Source organism: Anomaloglossus baeobatrachus, chromosome 4 (genome assembly GCF_048569485.1).
Source record: "Anomaloglossus baeobatrachus isolate aAnoBae1 chromosome 4, aAnoBae1.hap1, whole genome shotgun sequence".
Classification (NCBI taxonomy): Eukaryota; Metazoa; Chordata; class Amphibia; order Anura; family Aromobatidae; genus Anomaloglossus; species Anomaloglossus baeobatrachus.
Window position 1 is genome coordinate 504,518,439 of NC_134356.1, and position 21,619 is coordinate 504,540,057.

At 45.8% G+C, this 21,619-nt stretch overlaps 1 protein-coding gene across 5 annotated transcripts in view; it reads right to left on the reverse strand.

Moving 5' to 3' along the window:
- The window catches only part of ATP8B4 (ATPase phospholipid transporting 8B4 (putative)), a 500,578-nt gene that overhangs the window by 140,694 nt on the left and 338,265 nt on the right, over positions 1–21,619 (reverse strand). For all 5 annotated transcript variants that reach the window (XM_075345819.1, XM_075345815.1, XM_075345817.1 and 2 more), the window contains exons 11-13: positions 16,756–16,914; positions 16,474–16,562; positions 6,416–6,612 (exon numbers count right to left, since the gene is read on the reverse strand). In XM_075345819.1, coding sequence (XP_075201934.1) covers positions 6,416–6,612; positions 16,474–16,562; positions 16,756–16,914 — 445 coding nt within the window. The remainder of the gene's footprint in view (positions 1–6,415; positions 6,613–16,473; positions 16,563–16,755; positions 16,915–21,619) is intronic.

The window sequence follows — 21,619 nt, forward strand, 5'->3', positions numbered from 1 at the left end:
TGGCCTGGGCGATGTACACACTGCAGCCCATCTTTGCTGTAAGTAATACTTAATTTTTGGAGGATATTTATTCCTCTTTTTGTTGCTATTTTGATATGGTTTGCATACATAAAGCATCCGAACTACGAACCCGAACTCTGATTTTTTTTTGCAAAGCCTGTGTTTGGTACGAACACGAAACCCCCAATCTCTGGGTTGCTCATCTCTAGTCAGGGGTCTTAGATTTTAAGCTCCAGCGATGCAATTAAAAAAAAAAAACAACAAATGATGGAGAGGTGCTTTAAATGGCACATTGGGGTTGTCATTATCCTTACCATCTGCATTGCTTGTTTCTGTAAACGGTAATGTAATTTTGACACTGTACCCATTTAAAATTGTGAAAGGACAACTTGAATAGGAAACTAAATCTGACGGTACCTTTAATACAAGCTGAATGACTGGAAACAAATGATTGTTGGAAACAGAGGATTATTTGATTAATACATTTATATACAAAGGAAGTCTTGCTTTTTCTTTTGCCTGGATTTTCGTCCATGTCAAAAATAATATCATATTTATAGAGGGAGATTTCTATGGAGAAATGGCAACTATGGTAAAAATGAAGACAGTGATACTTAGCGTTCTATGTATCTATTGTGTTTCTCTCCGTTTCTGGCCCGGTACAAAGTTTTTTTTCTTCAGGCTAATAAAAATAATCTCACATCTAAATATAAAGAGATGTAATCTTTGTAGTATTTTTCCACATCATACTGCTGCAAGCTAGTATTCAGTGACGGTGCCAAAAGCTAAAAGTGTTTTGGAGATACTACTAGTGTAAAATAATACAGCCAATTAACGATAAAAGCTGGATAAAACGTAGCTGGACTAAGATGATAAAAAAGAACAGAAAACAAGAAAGTGTTGTGTCTTGGAAGTGTGTGAGGATTCTCTTGTTGGACAATGGCGCATTTACCCACCCATTTCAGATGTTAAAAAAAAATAAAAATGAAAAAAGTGATATAAGAGAAAAATACCATGTGTGGACATGAGATGCCAAGCTAAAGACCCTACAACACACTTAAAATGCTGTAAACTGTGCTCAAAATGAATTTAGCTCGACATTGTAGTCTGTGACATGAAAGTATTCCACTTGGCATTGTAAAAAACATATTTTATACACAAAAGAAGTCTGTTTATTATAAGATGCAACAAATTATGTGCATGCTAAAAAGGAGGCTCCTGCTGGGAAAGTGAACAGAACACGACTGGAGTGGACGAAGATCTATTTGCCCTATCTTCTCGACATCTTAAACATTGGTGACAAGTAATAGAAGGAGCTAGGACTTATCACTGCTAGTTTGAACAAGTTTCTTTTACAGCCGTGTATTAAAGAATGCTGACAAATTAGAACAATATGTTCAGGACAAAAAAAAAAGAAAAGATTTGACATATTTCACATTACTATCCAGAAATTTAATCCTATTAGTATCAGTCTAAGGTGACTTTCTTAGGTATAAAGTAGGATGTATTGTTTGGAGGGAGAAATCCAGGCTGTATAAAAAAAAAAAAGTCTAAAAGCACATCAGGAAAGCATCAAGTCTAAAGCTGAGGTTTATCCTGTAGGATTCTCACACAAGTGTTTGCCGGCTCAACACTAAAGTGGTATGCATGTTCTACACAGAAAATAGCGACGACATTATCATTATCAGCTGTTTCTTTTGTGCTCTGTGATAAGTCACTAAGTAAAGGTACCGTCACACTAAGCGACGCTCCAGCGATCCCACCAGAAACCTGACCTGGCAGGGATCGCTGGAGCATCGCTACATGGTCGCTGGTCAGCTGTCAAACAGGCAGATCTCACCAGCAACCAGTGACCAGCCCCCAGCCAGCAGCGATGCTGCGCTTGGTAACTAAGGTAAATATCGGGTAACCAACCAACCCGATATTTATCTTGGTTACCGCTTAGCGCTGGCTCCCTGCACTCCTAGCCAGAGTACACATCGGGTTAATTACCCGATGTGTAGTCTGGCTATGTGTGCAGGGAGCAGGGAGACGGCACTGACAGCGTGAGAGCGGCGGACGCTGGTAACGAAGGTAAATATCGGGTAACCAAGGAAAGGGCTTCTTCGTTACCCGATATTTACCTTTGTTAATAGCGTCCGCAGAAGCCAGCTCCCTGCTCACTGCACATTTAGATTGTTGCTCTCTCGCTGTCACACACAGCGATGTGCGCTTCACAGCGGGAGAGCAACAACTAAAAAATGGTCCAGGACATTCAGCAACAACCAGCGACCTCACAGCAGGGGCCAGATTGTTGCTGGATGTCACACACAGCAACATCGCTAGCAACATCGCTGTTGCGTCACAAAAGTTGTGCCTCAGCAGTGATGTTGCTAACGATGTTGCTTAGTGAGACGTGGCCTTTAAAGGGAATGACTGCAGGTTTTTGGACCCTAAATTAATGTAATCTATGAAAAGTCCATACTTGTGTTTTCTAGAAATATGTTAGCGAATCTATATTTAAATGAGCTCACAAGTACAAGGGGTTGGCCTGCAACTGCAGATCTCTGGCCTCTTTCCCTCTTTACCCTACCTGTGACGGTCAGCTCTCAGTAACTGATAGGTCACTTTTCTCTCTCGCTGGAGATCTCTCAAAAGGACTGTCTTTCTATGGGGCAGCGAATTCGCAGATCGATAGTTTTGCAAAGTCATCAGTGTTCAGGAGAGCCATTGGATCAAATACTTAACTTCGTGACCGAGGATTGTTGGAAAAATGTCCGATGAAATAATTTCACCTTACATAATCCGTTCAGATATATCATGTGACACACATTTAAGATGGTCGCCATTTCCTGTTCTCCACACCCTGCCGTGGTATGCAGGGAATGTGCAGATGTAAGAAGATCAACATATAAGGAAAAAGACCCACTGGCCAACCTAGAGGACCCCCCCCACTGATGATCTCATAGAACAACCCCATTGATGACCTCATGGACCATCCCACTGACCGGCCCACCAATCAGCCCATGGACTAGCCCATTGATGAACCCACTGACCAATGAACACATCCGAGCATGCCCACTGTAGAGCAGACCACGCTCCGTTTCCTAGTTTATATAAGTCCACGTTTCTGTTGGAATAAATCTCTCTTGGGCCAACCTCTCATTCACATCCGACTGTGTGTGTGTCTGGTGTCATTCTTTTAAGCATGCTTTGGATCCAAACTAATTGGGTCACGAGCAGGCAACTGGTGAACATTACACAGTATTCACTCTAACATCAGGACCTTAGTGCGTAACAATACAACCATGTAGAATATACTTATAAAACTGAGATATTTACAGAACAAATTGATAGTTGGCTGAGAACTCCTCCCATAACTCTATAGCTTTTTTTCAATTAGTGCTGGATCCTATCTGCACTTTACATTTTTGGGCTTTGGCCTGGGAGAATTATATGTGATACAGTTCAGTTCTCATCAAAGAAACATCACCTTGTTGTGGCTGGTAGGTAAACAAGAACTGGCCAATTTGACTGCCAAGTACCTCAATTTTATAAGTCTAGTCTATACGGCAGTAATCTGGTTCAAACCTCAAATTCAATATATACACACAGCTTGGAGCACACAGTGTGCTCTACCTGCTCATATTTGCTTCTTTTATTTTTACAGGTAGATATGAAATCACTAGAAGGTGGCCCGATTCTAACGCATCGGGTATTCTAGAATGGATTGTGTAGTTAATGTATGATTTTTGTTATAAATAGATGTTGTTGTGTGTAGTTGTCAAGTGTTTGTGTAGGGCGCTGTAAATGTTCTGGGTGTTGTCTGGGTGTGGGGGTGTGTGAGAGCGATGTTGTTTGTGTGTTGCATTATGTGTTGCGTTGTTTGTGGAGCGTTGTGTGTGTGGTGCTGTGTGGTTTGTGTGGTGCTGTGTGGTTTGTGTGGGTGTGTGTTTTGGGGGGAGGTATGTTTTGTGCAGTGTGTGTGTGTTGGAGGAGTAGTCCTGGGGAGAGAGGAGTATAATAGGAGTAGTCCTGGGGAGAGAGGAGTATAATAGGAGTAGTCCTGGGGGGAGAGGAGGATAATAGGAGGAGGAGTCCTGGGGGGAGAGGAGTATAATAGGAGGAGTAGTCCTGGGGGGAGAGGAGGATAATAGGAGGAGGAGTCCTGGGGGGAGAGGAGTATAATAGGAGGAGTAGTCCTGGGGGAAAGCAGGATAATAGGAGGAGTAGTCCTGGGGAGAGAGGAGGATAATAGGAGGAGTAGTCCTGGGGAGAGAGGAGGATAATAGGAGGAGTAGTCCTGGGGGGAGAGGAGTATAATAGGAGGAGTAGTCCTGAGGGGAGAGGAGTATAATAGGAGGAGTAGTCCCGGAGGTGAGGAGTATAATAGGAGGAGTAGTCCTGGAGGGAGAGGAGTATAAAGTAGTCCTGGGGAGAGGGGAGTATAATAGGAGGAGTAGTCCTGAGGGGAGAGGAGTATAATAGGAGGAGTAGTCCCGGAGGTGAGGAGTATAATAGGAGGAGTAGTCCTGGAGGGAGAGGAGTATAAAGTAGTCCTGGGGAGAGAGGAGTATAATAGGAGGAGTAGTCCTGAGGGGAGAGGAGTATAATAGGAGGAGTAGTCCTGGGGGGAGAGGAGTATAATAGGAGGAGTAGTCCCGGAGGGAGAGGAGTATAATAGGAGGAGTAGTCCTGGGAGGAGAGGCCTATGATAGGTGGAGTAGTCCTGGAGGTGAGGAGTATAATAGGAGGAGTAGTCCTGGGGGGAGAGGAGTATAATAGGATTAGTAGTCCTGGTGGGAGAGGAGTATAATAGGAGGAGTAGTCCCAGAGGTGAGGAGTATAATAGGAGTAGTCCTGGTGGGAGAGGAGTATAATAGGAGAAGCAGTCCCAGAGGTGAGGAGTATAATAGGAGGAGTAGTCCTGGGGGGAGAGGAGTATAATAGGAGGAGTAGTCCTGGGGGGAGAGGAGGATAATAGGAGGAGTAGTCCTGGGGGGAGAGGAGGATAATAGGAGTAGTCCTGGGGGAATAGGAAGATAATAGGAGGAGTAGTCCTGGGGGGAGAGGAGTATAACAGGAGGCGTAGTCCCAGAGGTGAGGAGTATAATAGGAGGAGTAGTCCTGGGGGGAGAGGAAGATAATAGGAGGAGTAGTCCTGGGGGGAGAGGAGGATAATAGGAGGCGTAGTCCCAGAGGTGAGGAGTATAATAGGAGGCGTAGTCCTGGAGGTGAGGAGTATAAGAGGAGGAGTAGTCCTGGGGGGAGAGGAGGATAAAAGGAGTAGTCCTGGGGGGAGAGGAGTATAATAGAAGGAGTAGTCCTGGGGGGAGGTGTCTAATAGGTGGAATAGTCCTGGGGGGAGGTGTCTACAAAATTAATAATAGGATCTGTTGGCCTCTGTCATATCAAATCATAATGATCCCAATCATGCATGAGGTTTCAAGATTCAGGATACTGAGTACAGACTTCAAAGAGGGTCAGCAGGTAGCACTACCAGCAATTAATACTGGGGTCATGTAACAAGGGCACTGTTATCATCCAAAGTACTAGAAGGTAATAAAAGCTTCAAAATGGTCATATCAAGTATCTGTCTATGATATGAAAATGACATTATAACCATCATTAGTGCATTACCTAGTCATACAGAAATATACAAGAAATTATTCAAGAAAATAAATATAACACAATGTGAGAAAAGCAAGCAGTAAACCATAAATTGATATATGTACATTTAAGGATTGGTAATATTGCTTTTTAAATTTGTTTCTTGATACTCACAGCCATTACAGTGTGAGTGTAGACACAGATACGCACTTACACAAACATACTATACACTTGACTAAGTGCATATCTAGAAGACTATTCTACAGAAAGGCATTATAAAGGGAAAATGTGCACACAATTATGGGAAAATAAAAACAAAGAACAAGATAATGGGTGGATTGGACGGTGGGACAAAGCTACAGTGACTATTACATGAGGTATGCCAAGCCTGGGTGTTCAGGTGCAGGAGTGACAATGCTGCCCCCACTGCTTACCTGCTGGCTGCTGAATGAAGCAGGAAGGAAACAAAATCATTGACACAATTCAATGAAAATGGTTATTTCTAACAAAGGAAACTAAGAAAGCTAGTTTTACTATGATAGCTTCATCTCAATATAGGTGAGGGAGGTCTGATTCAGAGAAGGTTACAGAAAAGACAAAACTATGAATAGAAACTAAAATTGATGTAAATACAGTATGACATGAAGTTCTGCTTCCTTGAATTTCTGCAGGCAGCCAAGATTTTTTTTTCAGGCCGAGATTTGATATTTTAAAGACACAAACTCTGTAAATTGAACTACAACTATCAATGAGGATTACAGAACAATTATACAGATGATATAGGTCGCTGCATCTCGTTCCCCTTGTATGTGATTATTGGACTTACCTTACATAAAGGGATATCGGCACTACAGTATTAAGTATAATAATGTAAGACCAGAACGTGAGGAATCCGGAGAACACAGCGCTGTCCACCAGCTCATCCCAATGTAGGTAGATTCGAAAACGGCTACCGACATGATGCTCCCAAATGGAGTTTCCAAAAGCTAGAATGACTCCCATGCACACCAAGAAGCCAAATATCTGGAATTCAGATGTTAAGATTATTGCAGATCTTCACAGATACAACCTTTCAAACATTAGTTATATAGCCTCAAAGAATGAGAAATATTAAGCAAATATTTTAAAGGAAGCTGTCCACTCATTTTATTTTTTTTAAAGCCTTAAAATCAATATAATAAAATATGCTTTGTTGATTCTCTGTAACTGTATCCAAAGCTGTCTGTATCCTCTGTCAGTCTCTGTACGGACCTGTTCGAGGCAACCATATAGGCATGTGACCGAAGCAGACAATCACTTCCAACTGCGGTGATATGTTGATCACCACTTCAGCCAGTGATTGGAGGCAGCAGTTATGTCGGTCTAGCCAGTCGGGATGTATATAGACTAGATATATACTTCCAGTTTAATTCAGACAGACATTTGACCACTGCAGCCAATCACAGTGAATGTTGGGCACAGCTGTGGCCAATGATTGGCTGAAAAGTTTATATGCCTGTTACCGCCTGAAACAGGGGAGACTGGCAGGGGTCCCAGGCAGCATGAGAAGAGGAATTGTGGAGAATCTGTAAGGTGGGTATCCTTTATTTTATCTTTCATAATCATTTAGGCATTTTTTTTTACTTATGTTTTGGCAACCTAATGTTTTGTTTTTTTTTTATAACTGAATGTTTTATTAAGATTTTTAAAACAGATACAAAAAAAAATACATGGATGCATGGATATGTCTCACAAACTTGTTAACCCCTTCACCCCCGGCCACTAAAACACCCTAATGACCGGGCCATTTTTTGCAATTCTGACCAGTGTCACTTTGACAGGTTATAACTCTGGAACGCTTCAACGGATCCTGGCGATTCTGAGATTGTTTTTTCGTGACATATTGTACTTCATGTCAGTTGTAAATTTAGGCCGATATTTTTTGCGTTTATTTGTGAAAATTTAGGAAATTTGGCGAAAATTTGGAAAATTTCGCAATTTTCAAACTTTGAAAATTTATGCCCATAAATCTGAGAGATATGTCACACAAAATAGTTACTAAATAACATTTCCCACTTGTGTACTTTACATCAGCGCAATTTTCGAAACAAATTTTTTTTCCGTTAGGAAGTTAGAAGGGGTCAAAGGTCATCAGCAATTTCTCATTTTTCCAACAAAATTTACAAAATAATTTTTTTTAGGGACCACATTACATTTGAGGTGACTTTGAGAGGCCTAGGTGACAGAAAATACCCAAAAGTGACCCCATTCTAAAAACTACACCCCTCACACTGCTCAAAACCACATCCAATAAGTTTATTAACCCTTTAGGTGCTTCACAGGAACCAAAGCAATGTGGAAGGAAAAAATGAAAATTTTACTTTTTAACACAAAAATGTTACTTTAGCCATAAAATTTTCATTTTTACAAGGGAGAAAAGAGAAAGTACACAATACAATTTATTGTGCATGTTCTCCTGAGTACGCTGATACCCCATATGTGGTAAAAATCAATTGTTTGGGCGCACGGCAGAGCTCGGAAGGGAAGGAGCGCCATTTGAATTTTTGAACGCAAAATTAGCTGCACTCATTAGCGGACGCCATGTCGGGTTTGAAGACCCCCTGAGGTGCCTAAACAATGGAGCTCCCCCACAAGTGACCCCATTTTGGAAACTAGAGCCCTCAAATAATTGTTCTAGATGTTTGGTGAGCACTTTGAACACCTGGGGGCTTCACAGAAGTTTATAGCGTTGAGCCGTGAAAAGAAAAAAAGTTTTTTTTACAACAAAACGGTTGCTTCAACTAGGTAGCTTTTTTTTTCACAAGGGTAACAGGAAAAAATGCACCATAAAATGTATTGTGCATTTTCTCCTGAGTACGCAGATACCTCATATGTGGTGGAAATCAAATGTTTGGACACACAGCAGTGCTCGGAAGGCAAGGAGCGCCATTTGAATTTTTGAGTGCAAAATTAGCTGCACCTGTTAGCGGACGCCATGTCGGGTTTGAAGACCCCCTGAGGTGCCTAAACAATGGAGCTCCCCCACAAGTGACCCCATTTTGGAAACTAGAGCCCTCAAATAATTGTTCTAGATGTTTGGTGAGCACTTTGAACACCTGGGGGCTTCACAGAAGTTTATAGCGTTGAGCCGTGAAAAGAAATTTTTTTTTTTTTACCACAAAACGGTTGCTTCAACTAGGTAGCTTTTTTTTTCACAAGGCTATCAGGAAAAAATGCACCATAAAATGTATTGTGCATTTTCTCCTGAGTACGCAGATACCTCATATGTGGTGGAAAGTAATTGTTTGGGCGCATGGCGGGGTTCAGAAGAGAAGGAGCGCCATTTGACAGCAAAATTGGTTGGAATCATTAGCGGACGCCATGTCACGTTTGGAGACCCCCTATGGTGCCTAAACAGTGGAGCTCCCCCACAAGTGACACCATTTTGGAAACTAGAGCCCTCAAATAATTTTTCTAGATGTTTGGTGAGCACTTTGAACACCTGGGGGCTTCACAGAAGTTTATAGCGTTGAGCCGTGAAAAGAATTTTTTTTTTTTTTTACCACAAAACGGTTGCTTCAACTAGGTAGCTTTTTTTTTCACAAGGCTATCAGGAAAAAATGCACCATAAAATGTATTGTGCATTTTCTCCTGAGTACGCAGATACCTCATATGTGGTGGAAAGTAATTGTTTGAGCGCATGGCGGGGCTCAGAAGAGAAGGAGCGCCATTTGACTTTTCAAACGCACAGACGCAGTGCACTGATCGGTCGCTGCAGGACGCACGGTCGGATGCGATAAAAAAAGCGTCGTGAATACGGAAAAAAGTCACGCCAAAAATTGACCATGGATGCCGATCCGTTATGTGCATCCCTGATCAGCGCTTGGCGGGACGCACGGACGGATGCGATACAAAAAGCGTCGGGGATACGGAAAAAAGTCACGCCGAAAATTGAGCAGGGATGCCGATCCGTTATCTGCGTTCCTGATCAGCGCTTGGCGGGACGCACGGACGGATGCGATACAAAAAGCGTCGGGGATACGGAAAAAAAAGTCACGCCAAAAATTGAGCAGGGATGCCGATCCGTTATCTGCATCCCTGATCAGCGCTTGGCGGGACGCACGGACGGATGCGATACAAAAAGCGTCGGGGATACGGAAAAAAAAGTCACGCCAAAAATTGAGCAGGGATGCCGATCCGTTATCTGCATCCCTGATCAGCGCTTGGCGGGACGCACGGACGGATGCGATACAAAAAGCGTCGGGGATACGGAAAAAAAAGTCCCGCCAAAAATTGAGCAGGGATGCCGATCCGTTATCTGCATTCCTGATCAGCGCTTGGCGGGACGCACGGACGGATGAGGTGTAAAAATGGACAGGGGATACGGAAAAAAAAAAAGTTATACTCACAGTACCCACAGGACTAGCAGGAGGATCACTGACCAGAAGAGCTGCAGAGGAACAGATGGCAGAGAGATGGACAGCTTTACAGGAGCAGCAGGCAGATCAGCAGAATGCCCAGGAAGGACCCAGCGATGGACGCAGATGTGATCAGGCCGGTGAAGACAGGTAAGAGGACGTCGGGGGAGAGCAGAGGGGGACAGGGGGGGGTGAGAGCAGAGGGGGGGGTGAGAGCAGAGGGGGGGCTGAGAGCAGAGGGGGGGCTGAGAGCAGAGGGGGGGCTGAGAGCATAGGGGGAGGGGGTAGAGCAGAGGGGGAGACCGGAGGGGGAGCTGCAGAAGCAGAACAGAGATAATGGGGGAGGCAGTCAGAAAGCGGGGGGAGCAGATCGGGATGGGGGGGGGGGGGTTGGGGGGAGCAGATCGCGGGGGGGGCACGGCAGGGGCTATCACGGCAGCGCGCAGGGGCACCACGGGAGCGCGCACGGGCTGCAAAGTGAGCACAGTACTCACGTGCAGCAGCGGCGGCGGCAGCAGCGGCGGCGTGGTACCACAAGTACCAGCCACTGCACGCTGCAGACATGTTGGGGGAGGGCTCGCAGCGGCAGGGGGCATATCGCAGCAGGGAGGCAGATGGCAGCAGGGGGCAGATTGCGGCAGGAGGCAGATCGCAGCAGTGGGGCACATCATGGCAGAGGACAGATCGCAGCAGGAAGCAGATTGCAGCAGGGGGGCACATTGTGGCAGGGGGGCAGATCGCAGCAGAGGGGCAGATCGTGGCGGGGAGCAGATCGGGGGGACACATCGGCAGGGGGCAGGGCCATCACAGGAGCGCGCAGGGGCTATCAGGCGCGCAATACTCAAGTGGGGCAGGAGCGGCGATCGGGCGGCGGCAGCAGCGTTGTGTGGTACTACAAGTACCAGCCAGTGCACGCCGCAAACATGCTGGGGGAGGGCTTCCCAAACCAACACAGGCCTGGGGAGGTGGGGAGGGCGGCCACCGGCAGATCAGACCGCCCCACGGCACACTGATTGGAGCGATTGCGCGTCATAGCACGATCGCTCCAATCAGTGCTGCAGGGGCTGGGGGCGGCATGTTTGAGGTCCACCTATGATATGCTGCAGCAGCTGCGGCATCTCATAGCTGGATCTCACAGGATCGCACTAATTCGGGCATTATTTTTGCCGAAATTAGTGCGATCGATGTGGTTGGCGGTTCAGATTTGAACAGCCAATCACATCGATCGTCGATAGGGGGTGGCGATGCCGCCCCCCTGGGGTCAAGCAAAGGTCCCCTGCTGTAAGAAACAGCAGGGGACATCATTTGAAAGCCGTTGCTATGGCCACGGCAATCAAATGAAGTTTAGGCCGTAAAATTACGTCCCTGGTCGTTAAGTCACGTTAAAATAGGACGTAATTTTACGGCCCGCGGTCGTGAAGGGGTTAATAACTGTAAACCAGAAATCAGTATCCATATTATCCACTAATACACTGAAAACAGGGAATATGACAAGACGAACAATACAATACTAGACAGGGAAACATAAGGGAGGGGGGATGGATTGGGGAGGGTGAGCATATCAGGCTTCCATCAAGGCCGTACTTCACTGTTATTCTTTGTTGGCCCAATAAGTATCCCAAAGTGACCAAACACTCACAAAAAGATCTACTGTGTTATTTGACAGGGCAGATAAATACTCCATCCTTCTCACATCTTGGATCCGAGATTGGAGATCTGTAAGTGAGGGTGGATGGGCCAACCTCCAGTTACGGGAAATCAGACATCTAGCTGCTGTGGTCATGTGTAATAGGCTAAGTTCACACATCCTGTGTTTTCAATCCGTCAGGTCCGTCAGCAACGGATCAGTCATTTTCAAGATGTCAACTGATGCAACTGATGTGTTTTTCACAGGATTCCTTTCACAGGAATCCTGTGAAAAAACGGATCAGTTGCGTCCGTTACATCCGCTGTGCGTCCGTTTTTTGACGGATCAGTCATGATCCGTCTGTGTTTGGGACAGCCCAGTGGGCGTGCCAAGCATGCTGGGCATGCTCAGTAGAGCATGACGGAATCCTGCGCTGGATTCCGTTGTAAGACGGATTACGACGGAATCCAGCACCATAGACATGCATTACAAGCTTGACGGATGGCGACGGATTCCTGCGCGGCGCGTTAATTTTGACGGCCCGAAAAACGTTACATTCTGCGTTGCTCCCCGCTCGGCGGTCAGTCAAAAACGACGGACCGCGACGCAGCGGATGCAACGCAGGGTCATCAGTCGCAATCCGTCACTAATAGAAGTCTATGGGGAAATACAGGATTCCTGCAAAATATTTTGCAGGATTCCGTAATTCCTCAAGGCTACGGATTGTGACTGATGCAAAACACAGGATGTGTGAACTTAGCCATAGTAACCGCTTCACTCTTTTCCCCAGCTGAGCAAGTGGTATATTTAATAAATAGAATTTAGGGTCCAGGGGAATCCGAAGATTAGTTACTTTATAAATAAGAGATTGCACCAACCTCCAGAAACACTGGATATTGGGGCATACCCAGAATATGTGCGGTATGTCTCCTCCTGTGGCTCCACACCTCCAACAGTTGTCAGGTATAGCTGGGTTTAGTTTATGTAGTAGTGATGGGGTGTGATACCAATACATGAGTAATTTATACTGATTTTCCTTATAGACATAGCATGAAGATGTCTTAGAGGCCGTATCCCAGATCCGCCTCCACATACACAAGGGAATGGACTCACCAAGGAAATCTTCCCATTTCCTCATATATGTATGATTTGGCTTGTCTTCCGGGCACGGAGCCATTAAAATACGATATATATCGGAGATGAGGCCTTTAGTAGAGGCCCCAGCTCTGCACAATCTCTCAAAAAGTGTAGGGATAGAGACTTCTAATGAGGCAAAAAGGGAGTGCATCAGGTGTCCAACTTGTAAATACCGATATTGGGAATTGCCTGGGAGATTAAATTTAGCAGCTATGGTGGCGTATGGGAGAAGGACTCTGGAGTGTGCGTCTACTATGTCAGCAAAGCAAAAGAGTTTCCGGTCAAACCATGTTTTAGTCGCTGTACCCTGCATACCGTCTAGCATTCTGGGATTAAAAAGAAAAGAAGTCAATGGAGAGTGTTCAGATTTAAGTGGAAACTTCTTGACACAACAGTCCCATATCCTCTTCGTGAAGGCTATAGGGCCCAGGGTATGTGGGTCAAGCTTATTAGATGAGGTGCCCGAAAGGTAGGAGTTAGGGTGTATTGGGGCTAGCCATAACTTCTCTATTTCCATCCATCTAGAGAAGGCACTGCGATTAGACCATGCAGGGATGTGACGTAAGTGTGCTGCCCAGTAGTACTTAGTAATATCAGGGACCCCCAGGCCTCCTCTCAGTTTACTGTCAAATAATGTTGTTTTCTTGATTCTATGTCTCTTATGGGCCCAAACAAATTGAAGTATACTAGACTGAATGTTGCGCAATTCTTTGTATGGTACACACACCGGAAGGGTCTCAAACAGGTAAAGGAGCTTTGGCAGAACAGACATTTTGACTGCAGAGATTCTTCCAAACAGAGACAATGGGAGCTTGTTCCAATTGAGCAGGAGCCTTTTTATCTCAGTAAATAAACTAGGATAGTTCTGCTGATACAAGAGCTTATACTTAGATGTTAATTGTATCCCAAGGTATGTCAAGGATATATTTCTCCATTTATAATTGTAGTTTCCCTGTAAGGAGGAGACCAGCGTCTGTGGAATATTAAGAGGCAGAGCTTCTGTTTTGTTCTGATTGACCTTATACCCTGACAACCTTCCAAATTGTAGTAACAAGGAATGCAAATTCGGGAGGGTGATATGTGGTTGGGACAAGATCAATAGGACATCATCCGCATATAGAGATAGCTTAAACTCCTTATCTCGTACCATTACTCCATGTATATTAGGGTCATTGCGAATAGCAGCAGCCAATGGTTCAATACACATGACAAAAAGAAGGGGGGACAAAGGGCATCCCTGACGAGTGCCGTTGTGTATTTGAAAGGATTGGGATGTGGCATAAGGAAGCTTGACCGAAGCTGAGGGGCATGAATATAGACTTTTCAGGGCAGTAATAAATGGACCTGAAATTCCAAATTGATGCAATGTTTCGAACATGAATGGCCACCCCAGACGGTCAAACGCCTTCTCCGCATCCAAACTAAGAAGGAGTGCTTCACTCTCTGTCTTATTAACAACCTCTACTAAGTCAATGATCTTCCTAGTATTATCCCCTCCCTGTCTACAAGGGACAAAACCCACCTGGTCTTTATGTATTAGGTGAGGAAGTAGAACTGAAAGGCGTAGAGCTAGTAGTTTAGTGAAGATTTTCAAATCAGCATTAAGGAGTGCTATGGGCCTATAGTTGGCACATTCCATAGCATCCTTCCCAGGTTTGGGTATAAGCGTAATATATGAATGTAACATACTTGTGGGTATAGGGGAGCCCGTGAGGAAGCTATTAAATAATTTAACTAAATAGGGGGTAAGTCGATCCGCAAATGCCTTGTAGTAGAAGTATGTCAGGCCGTCTGGACCCGGTGATTTTCCATTAGGAAGTAGTTTAAGCACCTCCCCTACCTCTTCACACGTGATTTCTTTATTTAGTGTGTTTACGGCAGTCTTAGTAAGGGTAGGCAGCTTACACTGCTCAAGAAAGGAGTGGATTAGCTCCCTCTGTTTTCCTGGGTCTGTAGGAAGGGTGCTGGGCAAAGAATACAATCTTGACAAATAATCCTGAAAAATCTTTGCAACTTTAGTGGGGTCATATAACGTATTCCCTCCCGAATCTCTCAAGGCATAAACGGATGAGTTCCCCCTCTCCTCCCTAAGTGGCGGGATAAAAGAGAGTGCGATTTATTTCCTTTGTCATAGTATTTATGCCTGCTATAGAGTAGTAATTTTTCTGTTATATTGACCTCTAGGTCCTTCAGTTGGGCACGAGTCTTTACTATACCTCTAAGGGTACGTATTGATGGGTTAAGGGTCATCCTATTTCAACCTAATGTTTTTTGGCAAAAAAAAATTTAAAACGAAAAGGGGGCACAATATGAAATTAGATGTGGGTGGAGATCAAAAGCAGAAAATATTTTACTGAAAGTGTTGCAGATTTTCGGAAGAAAAAAATGCAGCAGGTGTTGTTAAAAAAATCAGTAGAACGTGATTTAGAAGATTTCCCCAAGAAAAACATTTATTGCCTATCCAACAGCAGTGAAGAGGAACAGAGAATTTTGACAGTGGTTCTATTGGTTGGTGGAGTGGTGCAAGTTCCAGCCATCAAAAATTTATCACAAATCCTATGGATAAGTAACAACTGGAGTTAGTGCATATCATGTACCAGGACCCAATCAGTAATCTATAGCTAATGAATGGGAACCCTGAGAACCACCTCCTACCTCTCGGCATCCAAGAATCTTCTTTTGATTAGTTGGCCTAATGCCATATGTTCCCCACGTCTCAATGCTAATAATAATTTTATTCATTTATATAGCGCTATTAATTCCACAGCGCTTTACATACATTGGCAACACTGTCCCCATTGGGGCTCACAATCTAAAGTCCCTATCTGTATGTCTTTGGAGTGTGGGAGGAAACCGGAGAACCCGGAGGAAACCCACGCAAACACGGGGAGAACATACAAACTCCTTGCAGATGGTGTCCTTGGTGGTATTTGAACCCAGGACCCCAGCGCTGCAAGACTGCAGTGCTAACCACTGAGCCACCGTGCCACCTTATCAGGCCTGGCTAATCAAACGAAAAGCCACGGATATCGTCAGGTAGGGCGTGGTTCTCAGGGCTCCCATCTAGTGATCACAGATGACTTAAAGGGTATCTGTGAACAGGTTTTCAGCAAAAATCTCAGAGCAGCATAATGTAGGGGCAGAGATCTTAATTCTAGCGATGTGTCACTTACTGTACTGCTTAGTGTAGTTTTGATAAAATCATTGATTAATCAGCAGTAGATTATCGTTAAAGGAGTATTTGGCTTGCTGCCATGTAGTCCAGCATATTCATGAGCTCTGTATAGCTGCTAGATCTGCAGCAGAGAAAACATTGATATCAAAAAGCCAGCAAACAGCTCAGTAAGTGACACATCGCTGGAATCAAGGTCTCAGTCTTTAAATTATGCTGCCCTCAGATGGGGGAGCAAAAACCTCCTATTGACATATCCACTTTAATTTGGTCCTGCGAATCGATTAGCACCAGCTCTAGTGATAACAATCTTTTATGGGTAAATCAAATAAAACAAGTCTTGAATTACAATAAAAAGGAAATTCTATAAGATTGGATTAGTTGGCTCACACAGTCTTTTTCTACTGTCAATCTTCTTTGCTTCTATTAAAAAGAATCAAAGTATGTAAGAAGAATATTTGCCGTCATATTCTATTTATTTATTTACTGTGTTTTCAATTATTGCTGTCATGCGTTAAACAAAATCGGTTCATATCATATCAATAACTTACCCATAAAACTAAAGTGTTCATTAGTCGATCAATGCTGGTTCTTTTAAACTTTGTTTTCCCACTGTTCTGCATTAATTTAGTATCAGGCCCTGCAAAAAACATTCATTAGGGAATCATGAGTAAATATTTTTAAGGTATGAAAGTTACATAAAAGCATCACCAAGGCACAGGTTTTAAATAGAGAGTAGGGAACGTTTAGTAAATAGCTCGATGAAAGAAAAGTTAATCGTATACCTAAACTTTCAATGCACATTTGTAAGGGATTTTAATTGACTAAGATACCTGCAAAGACGACCATCCCAAAGCACCATTCAGTATTTCTTAGGACACATCCTCTCAAAAGCATCTTGTTATTATTCAATGAATATTTGCAGTCTTTCCAGATTAAGGTTCCATTAAACTTATCCAGCTTATTGTTTGGGGGCTCACATAGAATCTCACCTGTGGGGGAAAAAAAAAAAATCACTTTTATAGCTGTAACCATTAGTAATTTGTATGCTGCTCTGATACCTATGATATGCACTGTATGCAGCTTTCATTGCAAACAAATATTATATAATGATAACTAGCTGTAGTACCCGGGCATTGCCAGGGATAGTAACTGTCTCTCTGTCTCTCTCCCAGTCTCTGTCTGTCTGTCTCTGTCTGTATCAGTCCCTCTGCCTGTCTCTGTATCAGTCTACCTCTCTCTCTCTTTCCCTGTCTGCCTGTCTCTTTCCCTGTCTATCTGTGTCTGTCTACCTCTGTCTGTCTCTTTGACTGTCTGTCTCTTTCTGTCTTTCTCTATCAGTCTTCCCACCGACATTTTAATACTTCACACATAAGCTTCTTATACTAAATAATTTATTTTGTTCCTATAGCAACCAATTACAGCTCCTATTAATAGCCTGTAGCTCCCAGGTCCATTGACGTTAATGGAGGCAGGTTTTATGGAGAGTAAATGTAAAGCGTAGGGTTAAATTTTCCCGTCAAAACATAGTCTATAACATTTCCTGAGTCACAGGAGGTGTCTGTGCAAACTTTCGTGATTGTAAATACGACGGTGTGGATTCCTTTAGCGGACATACACGCACACACGCAAACACACACATACGCACGCACATAGCTTTATATATTAGATTACTGATACACTATTAAAGGGATCAAACAAGAAAATATTGAAAGGTATTATTTAACAAAAAAAACAAAAAAATTAACACCGCCAAAACAAATATTTTTTTGTTTGTCTGCATTGCATTTTAATTTTTTTGGGGGGGCGGAGGGAGGCAGGAGAAGCAGTATTGGTGTAGGAATTTTGGTGTACGAATTTCAGCATCATATTCTAGTTCACATGAGGTGAGGTTGTGACACCCTGGACCAGTCAGGTCGTCCCAGGTAGTCCCATGCACACACACACCCCCCTCCCTAAAAAGGTGACAGCAGCCAAACTTCAAAACCTTGTCACCACCCTCCAGGTTTGATGTCCACACCAGGGGGCGAAGCCAGGCGGTTGGCTCCGCCCACCGATGAGTTCACAGGCCTGGAGGCGGGAAAAAGCAGTAGAGATATTGAGAGGAGTGGAGAGAGTAGTTTGACAGTGGAGGAGAGAAATTAAGTTCAGGGGCAGACCTGTGACCAGGCCTGCCAATAGTCTACTCAGGTGTCTGGGTTGGAGCAGGAAGGAGGTAGACGGTGGTGGCCGACATTCACATAAGGAGGTGCAGTAGAAAGGCGGAAACCACCAATCTGTTAAGGGAGAAGCTGCAGCCGGCTGCGGGCCCCGTTCATCATCCCGTTTGGTTTACCAGAGACTCCAGTGTGTTGTGTCATAGTGAGTACACCAGTGCCTTCGGGCCGCACACCGCACCGCACCAGCACCCAGCACGCACCCATCCTCCCGCCTCAGCACCTCCCTCGGGCCCCCGGGACCATCACTCCCCTACCGTCGGAGGGGTCAACACCAAGCTGCGCAACACCGTCCCTGGGAGGCCTAGTCAACGGCAGCGGTGGTGTCCATCCATTCACCACAGCCCGTGGGTGGCGTCACGAACTTATATCCCTTACAAACCACCACGGCCCCGGCCGTGGAACTACCCACCGAAGTCCTTGTGTGTAGCGCTAACCCCTTTGGAGAGTGACGTGACCCCCGGGTCAAGTGAGGAGCTTGAGCCACCCACCGTACGAGCACGGATCAGAGTGGCTCGGCAGCCGGCCGAATCCGTGGGGCGGAACACATTGACTCTTCTGGCGTCTGCGAACAGGATAGAACAATCCACTTACCTGTGGAAATGCGCCTTGAGGTTATCGTTAGCGGCGTCCTGCTGAAAAATTGCAGAATCCGCCATCTTGTCACGTTCCTATGGCGCGAAGTTTGCCGCCTAAGCCGTCTTCTCCAAGCAGAAAGGGCACGAAAAGCGAAGCCTCGCCCCCCGAGAGCAGAGCGGTGCAGAAAGCGAGTGAAGTGCCCCGAAGGTACCAAGGGGGGAGCGGGTGAAGATCTGCGGCATGTAACTGACGCTGTGAAGTGCAGGGACACCAGGACTCTGCCGGAACCCGTTCCTGGACACCAACGCGGAAGGATGTGTCAGAAGATCCAGACCCAGGCTGATTCCCTGATGGAGCGGTGGATGGCCGAGGTGGAGGAGCCGGCTGCGGCCGTGCAAGCACGCAAGGTGGAAGTAACCTTGAAGGAGCGGGTAAGCGACCCACGTCATTGTGTCCCTCCGGGACCGGCCGCTACGGCTGAGGGACCCGGTCTGCCCCTGCCCTCTATATCGCCTCCCTTGCTGCCCGTACCGGTTGCCACTGCTCCCCCGCTCGGTCCGCTGCCACCAACACTGGCAGTGGAGCCTGTTCTACCAGCCTGCAAAGATCCGCCTGGGGAAGACGCCAGTAGTCAGCCCGTCATCGCTCCGACCCCCATACCGGCTCACGTTGCACCCGCGTCCAGAAAATACCGCGTCCCGACTTGGGCGCACCAGCGATCCCAGAGGAAGCCGCGCTCCAGATGATGACAGCTCCGGCAGTCCGCCAGGCCACAACGGAGGCGATCCTTGACCAGCAGCTGGCACCGCAAGTCACGTTGACCGCTCCCAGACACCCGGCCTCGGCTGAGGCACGGCGGGATTGTAGCTGCCAGGCAGCAGAGCAGGCCACGTCATAGCGGAGTCTTCATTACCGCAGGTGCCGGTCGTAGCCGGCACGGAGGGGCTCTGGCTGGGCCCGTCCCCTACACAGGCTGACCCGGAGCGGGCAGCCGGCGCTCTGTATTGAGAGCGGCAGCAACAGCAGCTGCGCAGGGAGATCATTGCCCGAGAGGGGTGTAAATTGGATGTGCATGCCCGCATGTATATGGAGAAAAACCACCTGCAGCGAGCTACCATCGGAGTCCAGAGAATTGTACCATGTGAAGGTGGTGCTGGAGCCCCATGGTGGAGAATGGATTGTTGAGTGAGGCAGCGAAACCCGGCTGACAAAGAGGAAAAGTCCCCGTTGAGACCATACTGCCCGCCGGCCGAGCCCGCGAGGCGGTACAAGGTCACTGAGTTCAATGAGGTCAATTCACCTGTGGTCACAGGTGGGGTACCATGGGAGCCTCTAGCTGTGACCGCAGATAAACTCAGTGACGTCACTGTTCAGTCTTCGCCTGAAGCCACAGAGGGCGGCCATGTTTTCTAATGTGCCTGCGCGCTGCGACTTCAGTATGTAGCAGAGACAGGAACACCATGGGACATCGTGTGAATTATGTTGGATTTGGGTGTTTGGGCTTAAAAAATTGGAGAAAGAGGGTGTTTTTTGCATTTGTTTTCAAATAAAGGATTTTTTTCAGTGTTTGTGTTTACTTCTTTTCACTTACAGATTAGTAATAGGGGGGTCTCAGACTCCTTCCATTATTAATCTAGGGCTTAGTGGCAGCTGTGAGCTGTCATTAACCCTTTATACTACCTGTGGAGGTAGCAGCGTTGCTTGGGCAAAAACGTGAGGCAGTGAGGCAGCAGCGTATTCACACCAACAGTCTATTTATTGTTACAGCATAAATAGATCCAGTTTTCCACAGTCAAATAAAGTCTCTTTCGGATCACCGCCGGTGCATATAAACAAATCCTAAAAGTCTTGTTACCTTAGGAGCCCGTTAACTGCATGGATCTGTTTAGGTTCTCTCAGGCTCACACTCCTGGCCAGTGTTCACTCCACACAGAGCCAGCTCACACAGCATGTGTTTGCTTCAACAAGCCTGGCTCTCAACTGAGACTCAATTCCAGGGCCCTGTGTTCAGCCTCCACTCCTCCTCTTTGGGGAAAAACTGTGACAGCCGCTTCAATGCTCAAAGCTGCATTCTAGCTACTATAGGCAACCAGAATGATCTTTCTGTGAGGCAGTTTTCATAAACGGGGCCCCAGTTACTTCTCCAGTGGATACAGGCAACACGAGTGATCTTACTATGAGGCAATTCTTAAGAGCAACTCTTTGGGCGCCGTCACTTTACTTCTTTAAGACCCTTCGGGACAAAAACTGGCTGTGCATTCAACACACAAACACCCCTTTTCTCCTTTATTTCTATAGAGCCTAAATTCAGGTAGGGCAAGTCTCATGAAGGGAGAGAAGGGGGGGGGGGATTTATATTTTAGTATTCTCAGTAATTTTAGGCTATGTGCCCATGTGTGCGCTCTGCACCACAGCTAAAAGGTGCGCTTCAGAGCGCAGCTGAAAAGCTGCGTTCTGAAGCGCATGGTGCCTGCAGAGAACGTGCGCTCTGCATGCTGCCTCTCCCTATAGACAGCATGCAAACCGCATGGAAGAAGTGACATGTCACTTCTTAGAACGCAGCGATTCGGGTAGCAGCCGAATCACTGCGTTCTAATATGCCACATGCGCACGGCTCCTGCACAATCTCCATAGACAGTGCAGGGGACGCAGGACGCATGCAGTTACGCTGCGGTGCAGATCGCAGCGTAACTGCATGAAAACACGCAACGTGTGCACATAGCCTTAGACTGGTGTTAAAGACGGGCCGCACAAAATTTCACTCAAATCGGGGGAAAACTGTGGCTTTGTATTCAACAGGCTACCACACAGGTTTTCTGCTTCATATTTATAATTATAACTAATATTTTAATATTAATATTGAGCAGAAATAATTTCAGTCTATTGGTTCTACCCTCCAGAA